The 24,551-nt window shown below is 43.2% G+C and overlaps 1 protein-coding gene across 1 annotated transcript in view; it reads left to right on the forward strand.

The window, feature by feature from the left end:
- Positions 1-24,551, forward strand: part of DNAH14 (dynein axonemal heavy chain 14) — a 333,831-nt gene that overhangs the window by 196,916 nt on the left and 112,364 nt on the right. The window contains exons 37-46 of the mRNA XM_019515912.1: positions 5,003-5,170; positions 9,178-9,264; positions 10,684-10,881; positions 12,698-12,859; positions 19,528-19,719; positions 20,866-21,047; positions 21,294-21,402; positions 21,760-21,885; positions 22,363-22,457; positions 22,910-23,069. Coding sequence (XP_019371457.1) covers positions 5,003-5,170; positions 9,178-9,264; positions 10,684-10,881; positions 12,698-12,859; positions 19,528-19,719; positions 20,866-21,047; positions 21,294-21,402; positions 21,760-21,885; positions 22,363-22,457; positions 22,910-23,069 — 1,479 coding nt within the window. The remainder of the gene's footprint in view (positions 1-5,002; positions 5,171-9,177; positions 9,265-10,683; positions 10,882-12,697; positions 12,860-19,527; positions 19,720-20,865; positions 21,048-21,293; positions 21,403-21,759; positions 21,886-22,362; positions 22,458-22,909; positions 23,070-24,551) is intronic.

Consider the following 24,551-nt stretch of genomic DNA (forward strand, 5'->3'; position numbering starts at 1 on the left):
TTTGTTATCCTTAATCCCAGAAGCTAATCTAAGCTCCAGTGCTGCTTTAGTCTTCCTCACTAAATCCCTACAAGCTCGGGTCAGGGAGGTGTACTCCTCCTTTGTCCCTGACCCCTGCTTCCACTGCCAATATGCTTTTTCTTTGCCCTCAGGCCAGCCTGGATATCTGTGCTCAGCCATGAAGGTTTCTTGGACCCTTTTTCCACCTTCCTGCGCAGAGGAACTGCGTCCTGCTGCGCCCCAAGGATAGCCTCCTTGAGGAAGGACCACCTTTCCTGGACCCCCATACTAGCTATACCCTGGGCTCCAAGTGCCTCCCTGACTACTGCCCTGAGCACATCAAAGTTGGCTTTCCTAAAGTCAAGCATTTGCGCTGTGCTAGTTACCCTCCCCACCTTTCTCTGAATAGCAAACTGGATCATTTCATGATCACTGTCCCCTAGCCTCCCTTGTACTAGCACCTCCCTCACCAGGTCATCCCCAGAGGGATCAGAAACTTTATCATTCTTCATTCCATTGGCAGAAAGCATGAGGACAGGCGCAGGTCACATATTCACTGTACAGATATTGCCAGTCAGAATTTTTTGTGCCCAAGTGTATGAGATGTGTGTATCCAGTGAAACATGAATGTGGAAAATGCCTCTGAAATAACTTCAGTTACTATAAAATAAGTTACTTCTCTTTTCATTTCTGTATGTTTCTGTTTCTGAGCAGTCTTGCATGAACAATAGGGTAAGATTGAAGAAATGGAGCCATCTACTGGACGTTTTACTTGATCTTGAAATTAGAAATTTGAAAATACAGCAGCTTAAACGTTTTCTTAAGTTATTTTAATACAAATTAGATCAAATAGTGAAAAATGAGGAATACTTGCTTTAGTTGTGTCACAATTAAGTCATTTTTAAGGACTAATTTTTGAACACTCACCTTTTTGAGAACCTATCAGCACTTTGAGTTGCCACTTATAAGATTGCTAAAGGGACCTTACCACCTTCAGGAGGAATGTTTTATCTGTCCTTAATGTCTGCCATCAGAGCCAATGTCACAATTTCAGACTTTTACAGCAGCTACTTGGAAATCTATTTATGTTTTGTATAGCACTTCTTTCCTGACTATCTCTTGATCATCATAGTCCCGGTCTGCCTGACCAGCAAGTTAGTTCCTCTCTTGAGGTACCTTCCCTGACTCAGTCTTGCCCTTATTCATATTTACAGTTATCATGCCTAGCCATTTCTAGTTCCTACTGTCCTTTTTCATGTCCTCTTGTTATTCCCTTAGATGCCTAGTCTAACACACATATGGGCCCATTCTCTTCTCCAGGGTCTTCATCTAGTCCAGGTCCTTCATCCCATTCTCCCAGGTTTATTCTCTAAGTCTTTTTGTCACAAATCTCCCTGTGTCCCTCCTCGCCCTAGCTCCATGTCAGAACTGACTACCCTCCCATGCTTTCCTCAACAGTCCTGCAGCACCAGTCCCTCCCACTTCAGTTCCTCATCTGATCTTAGGGTTTCCCCAGCAGTTGTCAGGTAGTTTCTAGGATGGAATTCCTTTTCCTTTTGTGCATGTAAATAGAAGTTTTCTAGCTGCATAATCACATTTTTGCCCTGCCCTTCCCCACACAAACACATTGGTTTCTGGCTGACTACATTTTGGGGATTGGACACGAGTACTTGTACAGAATGGGTATGTGTACGCACCTGCCTGTACACTCAGTCTATCTGTAGCTTACTGCACATGCTCAGTCTACATATGCACACATGTTCACACAGGGACCTCCAACCTGGGCATGAGGCAGGATCATCTCTATTCAAAGCATCCCATATAAATCCAGACAATCAAATTGATCATCTAACCTATTAGTAACACTGCATAATCAACCATGACACAACCACAAAGCATAACACCCTAACCTGCCACAGGTAAAGCAGGGAGACAACAGCAGCTAATGTCTTGCATCTGTAAAGGTTTGTTAAGATATACTTGAGAGATCCAAGAAGAGGGCCATGTGAGCTATAATGGAAGGCAACCCCCCCCACACACACACAGTCTGTACCAATCTGACAATAGGGTAACATTCCTCCCTAACCCCAAGTATGGCTATTGGTCTGACCCCAAGCAAAGGGGCAAAACCTTCTAGCCAGGAACCTTTAGGTTTAAATCCCAGGAGAAGCCTTGGCACTTTCCATTCAAAATCCTAAGCTTTAGCCATGGCCAACATCCAGTGTTTCCGAGGAAAGTGAACAAAATCCCTGCAACATGAAGCAACAGAATCGGGAGAAGAAATCCCTTCCTGGCCCCATGTGGCAGCCAGCAAAGCCCAGAAGCATAGGAAATACCCATAAGTGCATAGGCATAGCTACTTCTAGATGATCTTTGATCAATGCTCATCTAATCTCAACAACTACCCTAGGAAGTCTATTCCACTTCCTCACTGTTCTTACAGGGAAGAAGTTCTTCCAGATATCCAGTCTAAACCTACTTTGCTGTAATTTCAAACTTTTGGTCTGCATCCTGCTCCCTGCAACAAAAAAGGAAAAGTTTTTCCACTTCTTTATGGCAGCCCCTCCAATATCTGAAGACTGCTATCATGTCCTCTCTTAAGAACCTTTTCCATAAGTTAAATCTGTCTATTGAACATAAATTGAACGTGCCTTTATCATGTATATTCCCTGCCTCTAGACCTGATTTAACTTCTCTACATCCTTTTTAAAAAGCGAAGCCCAAAACCGCACACAGGGTGCATGTACATGTGACACTTAACTGCACAGTAGCATAGTTTACTGCGAAGTAAGCATGTGTGACTACATGTGCAAATGCTTACTATGCAGTAACCCTCCCTAATTGCACGTAAATTTGCTACCTGCAAATGCAAGTAGCAAATTTACTTTTGATTAGTAATGGTGTGTTAGCACTCGTGTAGATGCAGTAGCGCTCATGTAGATCTTTATCTCCCAGCACTGGCCCCGCAGTCACAGAGCTGGGAGATAAGGATCTCCCGTGGTTGTTGCTGGTTGGTCTCTCTGTGTTCATCATACTGTCCATGTCCTGTCTCATCAACGCATTCCAAGCTCATCACATGCACACCCTTCCCAAAACAAGAATTTTAGCCCCCACTCTTGCACTTTGTGTGCTGGTGCCACCTTATTTCATGTTGTGTGAGAGGGGAGGTAGAAGCCCCCCTCCCAGCATGTCCCGGGACTCCACGTGATGAGCACCGGTACTTACAGCAGGAAACGGGATGAGCGGCAGCTGTGGGGAAACACCGACACAGGCTCAGCAGTTCTGCAGCTGCCTGAGCCTGTGGATCGGCAAGCCCTGGGAGCAGGGCCTGAAGGAAGTGTGGGTTGCTCAAAGGGCAGCTGGGGAGAGAACCAGCTACCCAGGTGGAGAGGAGCAGAATGCCAGCCAGGAGATGCAGACGGCAGAACTGGGTAGAGAGGGCAGAGCATAACACAGGGCGAGAACCCCCAGCATCAGCCAGGGAAGCCCAGATGGGAGAACCAAGAGTCCAGGCTCGGGAAGCCGAAGATTGCCGGAAGGCCACAGCAAGGGAGATGGTTTTCCCCACAATCACAGGCAAAGACACAGCTGCTCCGCAGAGTTCAGGTACTGCGGCGGGGAAGGGTGGTGAGCGACGGCAAAACCCTGTGGGCAGCCTGGTGAAGAAGGAGGAACAGGCGGCGACTGGCTCAGAGCCCAGCGAGGAAGTGGTAAGTACCACCAGGTGGTGGGATCAGGAGTGATTAACTCCTAGTCAGCTGGACCCTGGGAAGAGTACCCGGAGAGATGGACAAATTCCTTTGTCCATCCCAGAGAGGCAGAGGGGTCCTGGGAGTCAGAATCCCAGGCACCTGTCGGCAGACGCTGAACATCTTCTCTTTTAGTTAAGAATTTTCTGAGTTATTGTTACCCCTCAGGCCGGGGCATGTTTAGTTACCTGAAAGTTGGTCTGAAGAGAGACCAACTCAGGAGAGATTGACAGCTGGAAAGACCCAAACCCGATCGAGGCGAGCCATGTGGATGAGAAGAGATCATCCTGGGGAAGATTACAGGGAGCAGTGCCCTTCCAAGCCGTGGAAGTGGTAAGGGGAGTTTTGGAGCCCCACGAAGAAAGTCCAGGGTCACAAGCCCTCTGGGACCACTGACAAGCAACTGCCTCCCCATCAATCAACATCAAAGTCGTGGCAGGAGAGTAGGGGAAGTGCTCAAAACCATCTAGGTGGCCACAGGGTGCAGTCTTACCCTGACATTGCTAGGGAGGAAGGCACCAACCAAAAAGGGAGCGAAGCCTTACAGCACCTACCAGCAACCTTATGGAACAGTGTGGTACTTTTCCAGGCTGTGTGTGTATCCATTTGCCTGGTTGTGTTAGACAGCCTATCTGCTTCTGAAGGCTGTGTGAAACTCTGTGCGTGTGAGAGAGAGGGAGAGAGAGACCCAGGCTTTTAAAAATCAGTTAACCCCTACTGCCCATCCTGAACCATTCTAATGCATATACATATACGTATAAGTCAATTCCAAAAAGTAAACCTCTAGATATCATTTTCAAGTCATCACCAGGTACTAGATTTCTCAAAGAAAAAAATTACCAGAAATGTTTCAACACTGAAAAATACTGTATTTTTTAATCTTATTCTTAAGAATGGTTGATTTATTATTAACATTTCCAAGAGTAGCAATGAGTGACACCCAGCATGAAAAAAATACAACAGTCCAAACAGTTAAAGCTACTGAAGTCAAGATCTTATAACTGTAAGTGCCAGTCAACCATAATAGAGTGTGCTGTTAGCCCTATCTCTATTATATGCATATATGCATAAGTATACTTATGAACATGAGCACATACACATGCCAAATTGGATAAGATCCCTTTGAAAACTGGTACACTTAGTAGGAAGATTAATATTATACATTAACCACCAAAAAATGGTTTACAAACAGCATTGAATATTGCATTCAAATATATTTACAATATTAATAGAATGGTTTCTATTTTTAACAGATTGTATGGACCAAAGAAAAACTAATGGAGGAGTCAACTATATTTGCTGATTTTCTAGATATGAACATGCCTCTTGGAAGTAGGATTTATCAAAATATCACTAACTATAAAAAACTTGTTTCTGTCTTGGAAGCATTCCATATGAAAATGAGTTCAACAAATAATGAGGTAAAGTGAACAGATGTCTTCTTATCTGTAGTTACTAAATTAAAATTAGGAAGAGAGATCCTTAAAAATATTTTTGAGCTTGTCAAATTATCAGTTTTTAGTACAGTCATCTAAGCTGCAGTGACAGAAATTGAATGTGTCCAGTCTACTTTCATACATGCAAATTTGGCATTTTAACAGTACACAGTTACTTGATTTCTGTCTGCAGTAGATACTGATGTGTGCAAGCGTGGATAGTGAAAATGCAGCAAGTATACATGCATCGTAAGAACATGGATTTAAAAATATATTCTTGGCAGGGTTATTATTGGTACTTCAGTATTTTAATGCAAATAATTTGTTACACTAGGCAAAAGAAGAAGGATTATCTTAAGGCTAAGGTACTGGATTTAGACCCAGGAGATTTGATTTTGTTTCTAATTCTGCTTTACATGTGTCACTGGGCCTTTGGTTTCAGTTCCATTCTTTAAAATGGATGTTCGAATAATGTAGAATTAATGTAGAGCATAAAAAACACTTAGGTACTATGATGATGAGCACTATAAAAAACTTAGAAATAAATTTAGAAAAATAACATCAGTTAAAATACTACTACTGTTTATCACTAGGCACAGTTAAAATCTTTCTAACTGTAAAAATAATAGGAGATCCAGTAAATCATAGCTGCTGCTGTAAGTAAAAAGGTTCTATTAATTTAACCTAGAACAGGGGCAGGTAAAATATGGCCCGTGGGCTGAATCTGGCCCACCATGCCATTCTATCCAGCCCTGCGGGACACCTACAAAGTTTAGAAAATTAATATTTATCTGCTGCAGGCTCCTTGTCAAAGATGGCAGGAGGACCTAGGGGAAACCAGCAGGAGTCAGGAGAAAAGCCAAACTGGCCCCGCCTCCTCCCCCATCCCCAAAAGTGTCTGCCTGCTGCAGCTTTCCCTGCACGCGGCCAGCTGCTCCAGCACCACAAGGCCCCTGGCTGTATTGGTGGACCACAGAAGCAGGGGTGTGCCAGTAGCCAGGGAGCGGGGGGGGGGGGGTATGTATGTGTGTGTCTGTCTGTCCATAGAGTGAGTTCCACAAGCACCCCCCACCATACACATGCACCCACACCTGCTCTCACTGCCATACCCACAGCCCCCTACACCCACACCCTCTCACACAGCCCAGCCACCCTTCCCCACAAACCTCATACCTACCCAAACCCCAAATATCCACACACACCCACATGCTCCCTCGCTCCACACCCACTCTCCCGCACCTGTCCACCCTCCACGCACACCCACAAGCCCCCCCACAAACCTATACCCACTCCCGATGCCCCCCACAGTTTACAAGAGTAAGACTTTATTTTAAGCTATTGTTCAATCACCTCTATGTACACTACACAAATGCATGTAAATCAGGACAAAAAGATTTTTTGAAATCAAATTAATGTATGTTATAGATGTGTGATTTTTTTAGAATATAATTTAGTATTTTTTCTGGCTCTGAGATGGCAAAACCCCTTGCTAAAAGGAGTACTTCTGGTGGGGAGGGAAGGGACTTCTGGTGGCAAAGGTAAGGGGTTAGGGGTCGGGACATCTGGTCCCAAGATGGCAACCAGGGGGCGGGGCTATCCATGTGGCCCTCGACAGCTTGCCAAAACTCAATAAGCTGCCCTCCACCCAAAATAATTACCCTCCCCTGGCCTAGAATGACATGTCATTTACCATGAGACAATGTCTCATTATCCTTTTTAACAACTACTAATTTCATAGAATTATGTATCAATTGAGTGAAATAAAAAATTGTGTCAACAACAAGCTTTTTAAGAGAATGCAGTCCTTAAAGGCAAGTTATCTCACCTCCCTTTTGAAAAAGATAAATTATGCTAAAGTTTCTTCATTTAACACCAGCAGAGGGCAATGCTACTTGAGAAATATATGACAACTTGAGGTGACTAAAAAGAAGTTTCCAGTTTGCAAAATTTTTTTTTCTGACCAGCTCTAATGAAATTTAATTTTGGTGCCAACAAGATAGTTTCATGATGTCTTTAATTTGTTGTCTTCACTTTCCTATTCACATTATTAATGAGATTCCACTTAAAGCTTTAAAGTAGGGCTTTCTCCCCTTTAAAAGGCATAATTAATTGTAATACACTTCAAAAGTGTTATGAGAGGACTTCAAAAACTGGATCATCGCTAGCCAACTGCAGAACAAATTCCTGCCTCTATCCCTTTTTATGTAACAGTCAATGCATACATCCATAGATGCAGAGGTACACTGACATTATTCTGCTGGGTGTGGCTAGATATGGTTTAAGAGACCTGTGCATGGTATTTAAGTTTTTCATCTGCTGCAGACTACTGCTTGCCAAAGGATGTGAGGGAGGAAGCTGTGCTGAGGCTAATAAAAGGGTTGTCACAGTAGCATAGCAAAAAGAGAACAGGTGGCAGTATTGAGAGTTTTTAAAGTGAGACTTAAGGGATAAGTACAGACAATCAAAAAGGCTGAGGCTAAGTCAGTTCAATCTTTGCAGGTTAGTCTAAGCTGGAAATGCATCCACAAGCCTGCAGTGACCCAGGCCAGAAGCTGGGGGCACTAGAGCACACTTCCCTGCTCAGCTGGAGCAGACAGCTTGGGCCAAGACTTAGCCCACCCATCATGTGAGGGGAAGTTTGCGGGAGAGGTGCAAAGCATTCTGGGATGCTGGGGAACTGTGCTTTGATTTGAATCTCGAGGGGATTTGGGACAGAAGTTCGATGAACTGATTTAACCTAAATCATTTAAGTCTGTTATTACATCATGGGTGCTAAGTAGGGCTATGCGAAATTTCACTGGCTGTTTCATTTCAATGTTGTTTCAACTCATTTCGAACTTGAAACAGTGGAATCAAAACCAAATGAAGGGCTTCGAAACAGTCTCAAAATGAAACAAGGGCAGTCAAAACGTTTTCAAAGTTTTGAAACGTTTCAAGTTTTGAAGCTGAGCTTGCCTACAGAAAAACAGAAAGTAAGGAGAGGGAGGGGAAAGAGGCGGGAGGGACTGCTCTCATATTGACTGTGTAGCTGGCCAGTGACTCTGATCCTTCCCTGAGGTCTCTTCTAATCCCAGTGCTCTGGGGGAGAGATGGAAAAACAGAATAAAAGGCAGCATTGTTTGAACTGGCCTACTTCTGCCTTGGGGTCAGTTACTGAGATGTCTTCCAGAAGCTCAGCAGCATTAGACAACAAAGGCTACCATTCATTTCCTACTTGCTAGCCTAGCAAGTGGGATTCAGGAATACCTTTTGCTTTCTTTCTATACTCTCTTATTTTATTATTATATTCATTGATTGATTCCTTTCCATTTATTCCTCCCCCATAATCCTCTTTTTGTTTAGTCTATTTTGATTCTTTTCAAATCTGTGCTTTCTCTCACTGTATGCATTCCATTCACTTTACAGGGAAGCACAGCATAATTACATACAGCATCTAGACTAACAGCAGCAGTAAAAAAAAAAAACAAACCAACTCCACATCTCTTGTTCCTCTGATCTCAATAGTGAGCAGCAATTAATGCTGCCAATGCAACCCTGTCACCAAATGTCTGGACCCACAGAGAACCTCATAGGACAGATGCTGTATGGAGTCTTCTTAGCCACACATGAAACCAAATAATGCTCACTTATATTGTTATAATACTATTGAATTCAGTGAAGCTGTACCACTATAATGGAGAGCAGAGTGTAGCTCATGGTGGTTGCTTTTGTAAACAGACCAGGTCACTGATGGTTACAATGAACTAAGTGCGGTCATGAAAGTGGCAATCATGAAATTGGCAGACAATCAAGAAGCAAAGAAAGAGAAGACATAAATGTGTTGGGTTTTTTTATTAATATTTTACCAATTGAAATTGAACTGTGACTCCCAGCTTTTCTAGGTATTTTCTCCTCTTTAGTCCTTTTCCCCTTGTTTCCCACCATAAATGTCACTTGGCATGTGCTGCTACTTTTCTTACCGTACTTGAAGCTTTTCTTTCTTGATTCCCCAGACTACAATGGTGTTCTTTAAGGAAGCTGTAGAACACATTACAAGAGCTGCAAGAGTTTTTCGACAGCCAGGTGCTCACATGATCCTGGTAAGAAAATTAATCTTTTATATTTACATAGCTGTAAATTTAAAAAAAAACAAACCCTAAAGGCACCAGTGGAATTGGGGTTTAATGCAGAATTTGCACTTGTCCTGACCAAGAAGGTTCATTTAACTTGCATTACCTTTTACTATGTTCTGCCTGATTACATGCAAGTTAAGATCAGAACTAGCCTTTGTTTCATTTGTGTTTACCAGCTGTAAGCTAAGTTGAAAATTGAAATTGTATTTTAAAGGAAATTATTCTGGCACTGCATGCTATTACTCATTCATTTATGTTCCCTGTATGACCACATCATCCCTCCAGCTCCAGGAATGCTTTACCTCAAGATCCTGAGTTTTTGGTTGTAGCTATGTTGGTCTAAGGACATGGCAGGCAAGGGTCTTTGGGTAGATGTGATATCTTTTATTAGACCAACTGAGTAGTTGGGGAAAAGTTCTTGGCAAGCTTTCAGGTGCAGTCACCCTTTATCTGGCATAGGGAGTCTCTGCTGGTCTGAGACTCCAAGGAATGAGAGAAGGTAAAAGTGTGGTAGGATGTCAGTGAAAATGTAAGTAGGTAGAGATAAGCAAGACAAAAGGTAAAGCAAGGGGGAAGAGAGCAGGGGGAGAGAGGGAAAAAAAGGGTCAGAGAGAGAAGGTCTCTTTTTTTTCTTTTTCAATTTGAGCTGGGGAAGGAGCAGTTTGCAGGCACACAGCAGACTGAAACCCAGTAGACCACATCTTGGGATCCAGCCCGCAAATTGACCCTATACGCAGGATCCAGCCCACAAACCAGCCCTGTGACACTCATCAGGTCCATGGGGCCCCAGAAGTTGAACAGTATTGATCTATATAGAATAATTAAGCTAGATCTTAAATAACTTTTCAAAATTGTCTTGAAATTTTTCCAAATTTAGCACAAAGTATATATAGTTTGCTCTTTGCCATATTATCTGATGAAAATTTTGTGAGTCAAGATGTTTTGAAACATATGACACAAACTGGGAATTTAGGGGGTTTGGGTTCTATTCCTAACTGTACCTATGACTTATTTTGTGACTTTGAAGTTGTCAATTTAGCTTCATTGTTTTAGCTTCATTTTTTTCCACTTATAAAATTAGGAAAATATTTAACTTTCTAAAGGGCTTTTAAATTTATGAATTAAAAGAAATGAGAAAAAATTAGCCCAAGAATGTTTAAATTTCTGTCACACCCTACTGTACTGCAATTTATATAGTACAATACTTTAGCAGAATCAAATAAACGTGTAAGTAGAAAAAAGAAAAACACTGGAACAATGCACATGTAATTATACAAATGTTTCATTTTATATTTAATTATGAATATATTGAATACCAAAGAGGTTCTTCAGTCATTATATGTACATGTAAATAAAGTTATATATAAAAACTGATATTTTTTGCAGATTGGACTGGATGGAAATGGGAAAGTAACATGTGTGACTCTAGCCTGCTATTTATCAAACTGCAGTCTTTTTAGGTTGTCTATTACCCACAGTTATACTTACTCAGATTTCAGAGAGGACCTGAAAAAAGTTTATAGGCAAACAGGGCTGGAGGGACAGAGGACTGTTTTTCTTATCACTGATTCAGACATACTAAAGGTAAACAGTCTTTTATATGATATTATTGCCAAAATGAGGGCATGTTGATGGATGCATGTATGTTTAATTGTTTAATTTAGAGTTACACCAAAGTGCATATGTACAAACAAATAGAGACCAAGATCCAAAAGTCACGCTATATAATTCTCATTCAAAGTCAATAGCAAAACCAGTAGATTTTAATAGTGAAGAATTGAGCTTGTGGCATTTACTGTATAATGATAAACCTTTTTTTTCCTAGGCTGAGTTCTTATGTCACTCTGATATGAAAAAATGAGTGCCAGGTTTAACTGAGAGATGAAAATTAAACATTTTCAAAGAACAATCTTAAGAAAAATTAATTATCAGAATATATATACAAGTTATTGATGGTTGGAAAATTTGGATATTTGACTTCTTGTTTCAACATATATTTTTGGCTGTATTTTTGAATGTGCCCCTGTATATCATCTTGTCTGTTTTTTTGTACTTATATCCTTTTGTTTTTATATATGCCATATATGTCCCTAATAAACCCCAAACCAGTATTTGAACTGTCACTGTTTGGGTATCCTCAAAAGGGTTTTGAGCTATGATTTTGATGCTTATGTGGAGTACATCTCTTTTCTCTGAAAACTGGACTGGAATATTGGCAAGAACAAACCATCATATAAGATTTCTAGTACTTTAATTTTTAATGGGGTCAGACGTAATAGGAAAATAGTTCTTTTTGTAAAACTTCCTTTTCTTTTTTTCATTCAAAATCAAGATATGTAGAAGTATGGGAAAACTGAGACACAACATAAAAGTTAACTAGTCTTTTCTACCTTAAAAAAGTGTCGGTTTGATTAGAGTTGTAGGCAAAGATGTGGATTAATTCCTCTTTTATTCAAACTCCTCCACCCTTTGTACACTTAATCCAAATACCACAAAAGCAGTGGTCATCAACCAAGGATCCCAGAGCCTCTTGAGGTCAGTCCTGGGCTGGGGGGGCTCAGCGCGTGTGCATGCATGCCTCCCCCAGCCCAGCAGCTCAGTCGGTGGAGGAGGGAATGGGTGGGTTCCCGAGGCACAATGTCCAGCCCGCAGTGGGAGCCACCACCTCTACGCACAGATGGGCAGTGCTGGCAGCTGCAGCTCTCAGGTAGGTAGTGGGGCAGTGCCGGCAGCTGCAGCTCTCAGGTAGGTAGTGGGGGTGGAGCAGGGACAGGCTGTGAGCGGCTCATCTGGGGGCATGGGGAGTGGGGGCACACAGCCCGGAAGGGCATGTGCCCCCAGATCTGCCTGCGGGGTGGGATGGGCTGTGGGCTGTTCCTGCTGGACTGCTCCCAGCCGGGCTGTGCTCAGGCCAGGTGGCAGCAGTGGTGGCACTGTGATCAAGGCCACGGAGGGGGCCATAGCCCCCCCCCACCCCTGCTCCCAGCACCGCAGCTGCCCGTCCCAAGTGCAGCATGGGCCAAGTCCAGTGGGAACAGCCTGGCACAGCCTTCCCCTCCCCCCGCTCCTTCCCCCCCCAAGGACATGGGGGCCGGGGAGCTGGTGGGCCTAGGGTAGGGTAGGGTAGGCTGCAGCTGCGGGCTGGAAGTGTGCGGGCTATTCCCACCAGACTGGCAGGTGGTTGCAGCACTGGGAGTGGGGGGACTACAGCCCCCCTCCATGGCCTCGCTCCCAGTGCTGCCTCTGCTGCCTGGCCTGAGCACAGCCCAGCCAGGAACAGCACAGCACTGCCCAGCCCACAGCCGAAAAGGTTGGAGACCACTGCCATAAAGTATTATGTTGTTAATTTTACAATCAAGTAAGCAATGGAGGGTTTACTAATTGCTGTCCTTCCTCTTAGGAATGTTTTTTAGAAGATTTGAGCTATATTCTGAATTCTGGAGAAGTACCTGACTTATTTGATAAGGAAGAGGTAGAAGATATTGTTGTGAAGCTTACAGCTGTTGCCGAAAAGGCTAACTACTCTAACAGCAGAGAAGCTATTCTTTCATTTTTTCTGCAGGTATTTTGTTAATTACATTAATATCATAGGATTTTGAAACTTTTTTTTAATCAAAATGTTAGAGTGCCACGTGCTGCTCAGGCTGAAGACATTGCCATTGACATCAGTTAAATAGAAAGAGGTCCCAAGCCCACATACTTCAAGAGTCTACTTAGGTCAGTAGTACTCAGCCTCCAGCATAAAGAACAGAAGTGTCTCACAGAGCCGTGTTATCTATCCTATGAGGTTCTCTGTGGGTCCAGACATTTGGTGACAGGGGTGCATTGGCAGCATTAATTGCTGCTCCTGTGCTGCCAAATTTATGGACCTGTGGGAAGCCCCAAAGACATGGCCTTGCATGCTAGTTCACACCAGTGTGCAGGATCACTCCATAAGCAGATTTGGTGCTCTGGATTAGGCCAGCATATATGGTCATACCCATGAACTAACCCTGCACAGGATCAGATGCACAGACAAACCCTGCACACAGGATCTGACCCACAGGCCATCCCCACATCACTCATTCGGCCTGTGGGACCATACAGATTGAGCACCACTAAGACAATTAAGTCAGTTTTGGAAGGAGAACTTGGTCCAGATCCTATTCCTATTAGAAATCTAATTAGGATCCGATTTCTTTCTTCTTGAATCCAAACAAAACCATAACCCCTATAGCATTCCTTCATTTTATAGGACAGCTACCCTAAGGTGATAACAAGGAACAGAAATTACCCATTAACTGGAATAAGTGGTCAAAAACCAGTTCAATTCTGTAACACAACAGAAGTTCAGTGCACATAAACTACTTTCAAAATGGCCAAAATTGGTTTAAAATGTATGGATGTAATATCAGACTTAACTGATTTAGGTTAAATCAGTTTATCGAACTTCTGTCCCAGATCTCCTCAAGATTCAGAATAACTCACAGTGCCCCGGCATCCCAGGATGCTTTGCACCTCCCCCACAAACCCTCACCCCTCAGCGTGGGTGGGCTAGCCTTGGCCCAAGCTGTCTGCTCCAGTAGAGCAGGGAGGCATGCTCTAGAGCCTCCCAGCTTCTAGCTTGGACCACTGCGGGCATGTGGTAGGAGTGTGCAAAATGGACCCTATTCGATTTGGATTTGTCCCAAATCAGGGACAGTGATTCAATTAATTGATTCGGATCACTGTCCCCTATTCAATTCAGCCAAATCTGAATCTGAAGATTTGATGCTGATTCAGAGAATCAGCGATTCAGCCATAGAGACAGCTTTAAATGTTTTTTCTACATACCTCAAGGTATAGGTAGAATGCAGTCTGTTGGGATATTACCATGTACAGATGTGGGCCTTTGCGTCCCATTGACATTCACTGGCCTTCCTTTTCCCCAAGGCCGGTGTCAGTCAACTCAGTTAGGTTGGTCTTCCTCACTATTATCTCACCTGCCATGAGTTTGATACCTTAATTAATGGGGGAGGGGTGATGACTCCCTGACCCAGGCTGACCATCACTTGCCCGGTGTCAGACCAGGTATATACAACAAAACCAAAAAAATTTCTTAGCAAGTAAAATAAAACTACAGGCCACTTGCCATCTGTCCATTGGTGCTTGTTCCGGCTGCAGGGGACTCAGATGCAGCCTCTTGCTCCCCATGTCCTTAATCCATGAGTGCTTGATCACCAGATCTGCGATCAAGCATTTTCCTTTTTCTTCCTTCAGTAATTGATACCACACCGGCTTAAATGACCGTGCGTGGCGACCAATTAATGCAGAAGCATTTTTTCCCCTTAGGCATGTGAGCTCCTCCAAGTTCTAAAGACCCTGCAGGTCTCTTGCCCCATTCCCAGAGAGTTCAGTTCTGAGCACCAGACAGGCATTCACTCTATCGTCATGCCCCATCTCTCCCTTCTACCATCCCTCTTCATCCTGTCTCCTTGGACCAGAAATAATCCTGGGCTGCTTAAGGAGTCCAATCCACTTCACCTGGCGAGGTGATAAAACGGCACTGGGGGGAATTGGGAGCTCCCATTGGAGCATGGCCATCCCGCCTCAGCTGAGCAAACTCCCCTGGCCAGGGGTCTGCTCCAGCTATGCAATCTTGACCTTTTCAAATAGTCTTTCACACACTGGATTGTGTTAACCGTGGTCTCAACAAGGGCTATGGATTCATATCTCATTACCTGGACTAGCAGTTACTTCCAGTGTTCTTCAAGGGGTTAACTGTCTTGTTCATCTCAAGGGATCAAATGAATCTTCTTTTTACCTCTCTTAGCAGTGTCTCTGCCCTTTTATATAAAACTCTTTCTGCCAGTATGTTTGTAGCACCTAATGAAGTAGGTTGTCGCCTATGAAAGTTCATGTCTTGCCTCTCTGAGCCAGTTGGTCTCCAAGGTACAACCCTGTCCTATGTTCTATTTGATTTCAGACTAACATGGCTAGCCAGTTCTCTTCATTTTATCCATAAGACTAAATCACAGATTCCAGTAAGGAAGAACCAAACTGACCTGCCTTTTGTGCTAATGCTTGCTCAGGGCCACAAGCAGGGTGGATTACACTTCAGTGTTTAACTATCACTGTGGGTCCTGTTACACATTAAAACTAAAATGGATAGATATCAACTATAGAATTGTTAGTCATTTTCATGCACTAACTTTATAGCTGGTTGACTCTTTTTATAGCTGGATAGTCATTTTTATTGTGTGATAATTACTAGGGCTGCACTGATAAATGTTTTTTGGGCTGATACCAATAGCCAATCATTAACAAGCCATATTGGCCGATACTGATCCAGTTGCCAATATGCAGCCCAGCAGCTTGGAGAGCAGCATCTGGCTGGTAAGTCTGTTGTGGTGGAAGGGGTGGGGAGGGAAGGGGCATGGGGCAGGCAGATCGAGGCCCCTGTCGTGAGGGAGGGAGTGGGGCAAGGGCAAGTGCTGCCCAGCCAGGGTGAAGCAGGACATCAAGATGGAGCCATAAGTGGCTCATGGGGGGGGGGGGTGGCACAGTGAGGGGCGGCAGCTCCCACCACAGTGTGCACCCCCAGGGAAGGCATGGGGGGCATGTGCCTCCCAGATCTGCGCATGGGGCATGGGTGGGCTGCCTCTGTGCACTATGGGGAGGATGCAGCGCCAGGGTTTTCCCGGCATGGAGGGGCTGGGCCAGGGCTGCGCTTGGGATGGGCAGTGGTGACGCTGGGAGAGGGACTATGGGGGGCCCATAGCCCCCCCTCCCAGGACCACTGCCACCCACCCCAAGCACAGCCCCAGCCCAGTGCCACCTCATGCCAGGAAATGCCCAATGCCACCCCCAGCCTGCAGTGGCAGCCTGTCTTTGCTCTGCACACAGTTCCTGGGGGTGCACAATCCCCATGCCTCCCCCAGGGGTGCACACAGTGGTGGGAGCCACCCCTCCAATGAACTGCTCACAGCTCCTGCCCCAGCTACACTCCCTCACTTAATCTGCACCCCCTATGCCCCTTCCCTCTCCCTGCACCTTCCACCCCAACAGAATTACTAGCTAGACGCTGCTCTCTAAGTTGCCGGGCTGGCTGCGTGCATGCTGTAGCGTCACACATGCATGTGGCATTTATTGGCGACATTATTAACCGCATCAGCCAAAAAAAACCAATTGCCAATACTGTCAATTTTCCTTTTATCAGTGCCGATACAATATGGACGTATGTGTCGATGCACCTCTAATAATTACTTTGCACATGTAGCTGATCTAAATGTATGAATAACCAGTTAATTGTGTAATATAAGTAATATATAGCAGGGGCCTTATACCACCTAATAAGCAGATTAGAATCTGGCCCTTAGGCTCCAAGTCATTTAGGCTTTTTTTTAAAAAGTTCTTACATATTTATCTTTCTGTTTATAAAAATGTTAAATAGTGGTAGTTTTGAATTTTACCTGTGGTTTTCCATTTATCTATAAAGGCTGATTATTAAAGTTTTTTATTTGCTGAAAGTGTTTTTTCTGGGGGTTGGGGGAGAGGGGGTTAGGTGGGCAGGAGGAAAGAGGTCCCCCGAGCAAAATAAGCACAAAAAAATAGACACAGTATGCCAACCAGTTTCCACCACAGTGGCACATCTACACAAGACATTTTACTGTGCATTAAACTACACTAATGTGCAGTAAAGCTTCACCATCTACACATGCATGGTACTTACTGTGCAGTAAATTAGGGTAGCACCAGGAAATACAGTTGCTAAATTAATGGCACATTAGTTACCACACAGTAGTGTAGATGCTGACTGGAAGCAATTTGGTCAGGACCCAATCATCATGTGACTGGGAGAGCTGTCTCAGCAGCCCAGACTGCTGCATCCCAGCAGCATGGAGATCAGAGGGTCCCAATCCCCACATGGCCAGGAGAGCCATCCCTGCTCAGAGGTGCCACTGTCTGCCAGCCATATGGGGTTCAGGATCCTCACGTGGCTGGCAGGCAGTGTCCCTGCTCAGCAAAGATGGCTCTCCCAGCCACATAGGAATTGGGACTGGCCCCCCCATCTCCCCTGCCAGCCCTGAGGCTCCCCCTGGCTGCTGCAGGGGGGCAGAACAGGGCAGGAGCAGCCCTGGCCTGGGCTGCTCCTGTCAGGTACAATTTACTCTGGACAGGGGCTCACACGGAGACATGTACCCCAGAGCACTTCAATGAGCCTGTATTTTCTGCAAAGAATATTCAAGCATGTTAATTGCATGTGTGTATGTGCCCAGTAGGGATCTAAGCCTATAGTCCTTATGAAAGTGTAACTCAGCTCTATTCCTACAGTCAGTATGAACGTGTGAGGATCAGGTCAGACCCGTGGGGATTGGGATCGCCACGTGGCTGGCAGACAGCATCCCCACTGAGCAAGAACAGCTCACCCAGTTATGTGGGGATCAGGAACGGCCCCATATTCCCTGCCAGTGTTGGGGCCCCCCCAGCTGCTGCAGTGGGGCAGAGCAGGGCAGGAACAGCCCTGGACTGAGCTGTTCCGATCAGGTGCAATTTGTTCCTGATGGGGGTGCGCACATAGATGTGTGCCCCAGAGCGCTTTAATGAGCCTGAATTTTCTGTGAAGAAAAGTCAGGTGTATTAACTGCATGTGTAGATGTGCCCAGTAGGAATCTGTTCCTACAGTCCTTATGAATGTGTAACTCAGCTCAAAGAATTATGCCCATAAACAGACTTAAGAATTGAGCATTTAATTAGAGGAAAGCCTGTGGAGGCTGCCTGGCTTTTTTTTAGGTATTGTAATGAATTAATGTGCTATGCTTTATATAGGCCACATACAGACATTCAGTTTCTCTTGGGATAGTTGCTATTCTCCCAGTAGAAACCACAAGTGTACAAATGTTTAGGATTTTTTTCCCAAAACAAAAATGGCCAGTCCAAGAGAAAAATAACCCAGGGTTAAATCACATCCAGGATAGTGAATATCTATACACATCCTCTTCTGAGGGAAGCTATAGCACAGTCCTCCAGTGTGCTGCTTGCTGGACTTTACTGCTCCAGCCCAGCAGGGGCCAGAACATGCTCCCTTAACAATCCCCACAACTTGCAGCAAGGAGATGCAGGCTGACTCTGAGCAGCTAATCAGGGCAGCCCAGTACACAGTTGCCATCTGTCTCCAGGCAGACCAAGGGAGCCTGCTGAGATGTATGCAGAGGGACCCCCAGAATGCTCGGCATCAGCACTGCAAACTCTCTGCTGTTCAGGGGCCCAGCATTCTAATGTCTGTTGAGATTTGAATCATAGATAATTAGGGTTGGAAGGGACCTCAGGAGGTCATCTAGTCCAATCCCCTGCTCAAAGCAGGACCATCCCTAACTGAATCATCCTAGCCAGGTCTTAAAAGCCTCCAAGGATGGAGATTCCACAACCTCTCTAGGTAACCTGTTCCAGTGCTTTCCTACCTTCCTAGTGAGAGAGTTTTTCCTTATAACTAACCTAAACTTCCCTTCCTGAAACTTGAGACCATTGCTCATTGTTCTGTCATCTACTACCACTGGGAACAGTCTAGTCCCATCCTCTTTGGAACCACCCTTGAGGTAAAGGCTGGTATTAAATCCCTTCTCAATCTTCTCTTCTCCATATTAAACAAGCCCCATTCCCTCAGCCTACCCTCAGAAGTCATGTGCCCTAGCTCCCTAATCATTTTTGCTACTCTCCACTGGACTTTCTCCAATTTGTCCACATCCTTTCCGTAGTGGGGGGCCCAAAACTGGACACAATACTCCAGATGTGGCCTCCCCCGACTGCTGAATAGAGGGGATGAATCATTTACTTTGAAATGCTAGCAATGCTCCTACTAATGCACCGCAGTATGCTGCTAGCCTTCTTCACAACTAGAGCACACTGTTGGCTCATATTGAGCTTATTGTCCACTGTAACCCCCAGGTCTTTTTTGGCAGAGCTGCTGCTTAGGTAGTCAGTCCCCAGCCAGCCGTCTCTCCAGGCAAGTTTTTCTACCAGGAAAACAAACCAGGAAGAATTCTCAGATCATTTGAATATGTGTATACAGCCATAGTCTTAAATTCACAGCTTCACAAATTATTATAAAAAAATTAGGTTGTTGATCATTTGGGTATAGTACTGTTAGCATGGAAGGAGGTCGTAAATTTAACATACCTTAAAAAAAAATTTTTTTTAAATAAACTAGTTTGAGAGGGAAAACGTTAATCTTTGTAAAGGTAATTTCCTCCCAAAATTCTAACTTTATTTCAGAGAGTTCATAGCAACCTTCATATTGTTTTGACATCAAGTCCTGCAGGGCATAATTTCCGTCAGTATTGCCGGACATATCCTGCCATTATTAATTGCTGTACAGTTGATTGGTATGAGAACTGGCCTGAAGAAGCTCTCCTGCATGTTGCCAAAAACTACTTAAGTCAAAAGAATATTTTTGAAGAAAATGAGGTAATGTCAATAGAATTTATTTTTCTTCTTTAACCATATGTAACAAGACTGGTATCAGAGGGTGTTTATGGGGCCCCCTGGCAGCTGTATTGATCCTGTCTCTTCCATGCTGGTCTTTCTCTGGGTACCAACCTGTCCTCACTTGCCACACCTTTGTTATTACTGTTTACTGTGGGAGGACGCCTCCAGAGAAACAGAATACGGCCATGGGTGCCCTGCTCCACTTTGCTCAGCCCACCAGGCCCTCTCACCCTCTGCCCAGTGGGCTTCTGGCAGCCCATTCTCAAAAATCTTGGGCCTCTGGGCTCTGTCACCTCTCACTTCATTCACTGGGGTCTCCTTCTCCCTTAAACAAAGTCTCAACAGCACCCCACCTTAGGACACCCTTTGTTGCCTGCAACCTCCCCTGCAACCACACCCATGCCTCACAGCTATGCAGATCAACAAGAAACAGTTTTGCTTAGGTTCAGTGTGAGCTCTGCTCCGTGAAGAGCAGTAGAGACTTAAACGATAATGTAAGTGTGGGCCTGTTTCTTGCATTGATTATATGAGTACATATGAGTACAGTTGGCTCCCTAGAAGTTAACAGGGCTCTGCTAGTATAAAACCTATACAAATAAGAAAAAGAGCAGGTTTATAGGATGTAAGTTGGTAATAGCATTGGTAAAATGTCATCTCATCCTTAAATGAGCCATAAGAGTGATTAGGAAAATGTTACTATTCTTACTGTACAGTAGATTTTTAGCCAGTGCTTAATTATCTAATACACTGGTTCACATTTTATCTTCAGATATATTGGTTTAATCTTACTGATTTCATTTTTACCAAGTGAAGACAAGATTATATCTTCTGTACTGTTTAACGTCCTTGTCAGTAACACAGGATTTTGTTTGAAAAAACAGAGAAAAAAATAATTTATATTAATTGGAAATTACTAAAAAAATACAATTATTTCTTATTAATTATAAATTAATAGTAAATTTTTTAAATACTTTCTATTAATTTTCCTGTAACACCGTTCAGTGTATTCTATCTGAATTTAAGAAAGTTGCATAAAGCAGGAGCTAAACAAAAATGTATACTATACTTCAGAAATATAAATATTTTAATTTACTTTTTCTCTTTTTTAATCATTGCATTTTCCAGACCTTAACAAACAGGGTTACCTACACGTGTGTTGAAGTCCACAAAAATATATCAACAATAGTTGAGAGGTATTTGAAGGAAACTAAGAGGCATTACTATGTCACTCCCAGTAGCTATTTGCAATTCATAAACACCTTTTCCAGAATATTACAGATCACAAAAAAGAAAACTCTGATTAACAGGTGAGAAATTATTAGCATTTCCCTACTGTGTACTTTTATAATGTAAAGTTGCATGAAGTATCCCTTTCAGATCAGCAAAATGTCAAAATCTAGCAAAATAGAGCATGTTGTTAAAGACACACTCCTAATTTGTGCCTAATTTGGAATGTGAAATGAACCTGAGCTACTATTTCAAGCAAGGTAAATGAAAGACTTCACTTGAGATGTACAGCTTGGTATTTCATTTTACTTTTTTTTATGTTTTAGGGATTGTTTTCAAAATGGTCTAACCAAGCTTCTGGAAGCAACATCATTAGTTGCAGAAATGCAGGAGGAGTTGTTCATTCTTGGCCCTCAAATAGAGCAAAAATCAAAGGTACATCTGAATTCATACTTGTTTTCTCCCATGGACTTTCAAAATCTTCAGTCATTCCCACTGCACCTCACCTCAGAATTCAAAACCTAAATCATACATGTTCTATCACCTCATCTTTTGAGCCTGTCAGTAAATTAGGAAATTATCATGTACTTCCTGGTCGTATGTTTCCACGGTTGACAGAAATGTAAATGAACTGAAGACAAGGTATACTCTTGATTGGTTGACAAGAAACAGAAAAATAATTCTGGAATCTGTAGAATCTTAGATTAGTGATTTAGTCAATTTACTAAGTGTACTTAAAATTCTACAGCCAAAATATTTTGCTAAGGAAAAGTTTTTTTTCTCTCCTGTTAGGAAACAGAAGAACTTGTGGAAAAACTTCGTAGAGACTCAGTAGTAGTGGAACAGGTTCGAATGCTTGTTAAACAGGATGAAGAAATCATGGCTGAAGAAACAAAAGTTGTGGAACAATATGCTAAGGTAGAGAACCCGTTTGACTTTCAGATTTTGATTTAAATGGGTCCATTCTTATGAGGCACAAAGAACTCTCAAGTCTCATTGATTCCAGTGGAAATTGAGATTATTGAGAACCTTGCAAAATCTAGTTCATTTTAAAGCAAAGATAAATAGTTGCAAAAATATACACCAGTGTTCATATGCCCCCAGCATATGAATGAATTATATTAGGATTCTTTACAAGTTAAAAATTAGAATTAGGAAAAAAGCACAAAAGGTCTCTGTCTTGTTTCTTTTACTCATGATTCTGATTAGAAAATATTTGTGCCTGAATGGCACCTTATTATTTCAAACAATGTCTTTCGGTGTGGCTTTCTGTCAAAACAAGAGTTTCCCTTCTGATGGTTATTGTGCACTAGAAGTGATTTCTGTACAGTACATACTGCCAAAAGAGAATGCCAATTTTAACCTTTTAATGGTTTTTTAATGTTTACAATATAGCAAGCTACAGAGGAGCTAAATGCTGTAATGCCAACTTTAGAAAAGGCTCTTACTGCTTTAGATGCACTGGACAAAGCCCACATTGCAGAACTCAGGTAGGTCTGTTTTATTTTAAAGCCTTGTCACTTTATTTTAAAGCTTTGTTCCAAGCAATAGTAATCTGGCATTCTAGAATAATAATGCTGGCAGATTTCACAAGTACATCTACCTATCTGAGCTCCTGCCTTAGAAAAGTTCCATAAATAAAGGTGGAGGAGGGGACGTATAATTTACACAAATTGCAGGGATATGTTTCACAAACTGGCAGTACTACTTCTGCTGGAGCTGCAAGATCTATACTGGAAAAGGTGGAACTAAGTTTTACTGGGTAAGAAATTATCCCAGGGTCAAATTTCAATTTGTTCTCAGTGAACAAACAGGAAAATGCTGAAGAAGCGTGGAACTAAAGAGTAGCCCAATAGGAAACAACCACAGTTTGTGATCTGTATGAAATGTTAAACTCAGCAACAGTTCTTGTTAACCTCTCAAATGCTTCTCTCTCTTACAGAGTGTATATTCACCCTCCTCCTCTTGTACTAACTGTTATGAATGCAGTCTGTATTCTTCTGCAGAAGAAACCTACTTGGGCAACAGCAAAACACCTTCTTGCAGATCCAGCGTTCCTCAAAACATTGGTTACTTTGGATAAAGATAATCTACCAGAAAAGGTGAAGCAAAGCAGTAATGTATAACATTTTTTCTTAACTCCTTCTGTGAGAACTCTTTAAATGGTGTTGATTTGCCTTAGTTAAGGATAAATTTTGCATCAGAACTTGGGCCTAGATGTCCTATGCCATGTGTTACAACCCACTTGCACCACTCTGAAAAGACAAAAAAGCTACAGACCAGGCAAAAATTACTCCTGCAGAATCCCACTATCATGAATAAAGTTCCAGAGTAGAAGACAGGTCCAGGGAAGGCTAGGAGAACGAGGAAACAGAGAATACAAACTGATGTTGCATTTGTCCCAGGATAAACAATTTTATCTCTGGACAAAGTGCAGTCGTTCAGGTGTCCATACCCTTTGTCCCAAAATAAATCTTTAAAAAGTTCATGGTATAAGAAGTACTGACAGTTTATCCCAGGACATTGCTAAGTGTGTCTGAACAGTTATCCCAGGATTGCAACATTGAGTCAATGGCAGAAAAGTACGAATGCATTCAGCTACCCACTAAACCCTGAGCAGAGGGGTTATATATGTACATGCCAATCCCAAGGGCATTTCTTTTCCACAACATACAGGCACATCTTGTCCAGAGACAAATACAGCATCCGTTCCTGGCCAGAAAGATGTAAGCATACTATGTATTAGTATATCAGTCCATAAAGGACTGTTACAAGCTGGTCCAGTTTAGAACAGCCCTAGGACTGCCCTAAGAGGAGATGAAGGTTGAGGTCTCATTTAAAAATGTGAAAGGGTGACAAAGTCATTTTGTCTGCTCCCACTCTTCCAGTTTTCTGCTTATTACAGAAGTAGAGGAATAGAGAATCTGTCCTACTGTGTTAATATATAGATTTGGATATGAATAATGCCGTTAGCAAAAAAAAGAAGAACATTAAGATCTATGAAAGCTTTGTAGTTCACAGGTGCACATGGCAGCAGGAAGCACTGCCCAGGCAGGCACACAGTGTAGGGGGGATCAAGTGGATGGAGTTGTGGGCATGTGATGCAGCAGTGTGGGGTGTGTTCTGGGATTGTGCAGTCTGCAGGGCCGTGGCTAACCCTAGTGCAGTCTATGGGGCACACAGCCCCTGCCTACTTCCTAAGCCTGTGCAAGAAACGTAAGTCCCTAGCGGACTTACCATCTGCACCCCTTTGGCTAATGCACAGAACTTCAAATACTAAATACAGCTATGAGGGAAGACATCAGAAAAATTCAGAAACCATCTTCTTCTAATCCAAAAGAGAGCATCTTAAACTGGACATACTTACTTCACTAAACTAGGAAATATAAACCAGGAAATAAACTTTGTTACTATTCGGAAATCCCAAAACTTCTACCACTGGAATGAAAAAAATTGGAACCAATATCACAAGAGCCATCTTGCAGACAGCATATCAACACTAAAGGGGAGAATCAAGACAGTGCCACCCATAACAACATCACTAATCTATCACAGTGCCTCCCCCATCCCCCCCACCCCATTCT

This window comes from Gavialis gangeticus, unplaced genomic scaffold (assembly GCF_001723915.1).
Source record: "Gavialis gangeticus isolate Ggan-Ray unplaced genomic scaffold, GavGan_comp1, whole genome shotgun sequence".
Classification (NCBI taxonomy): domain Eukaryota; kingdom Metazoa; phylum Chordata; order Crocodylia; family Gavialidae; genus Gavialis; species Gavialis gangeticus.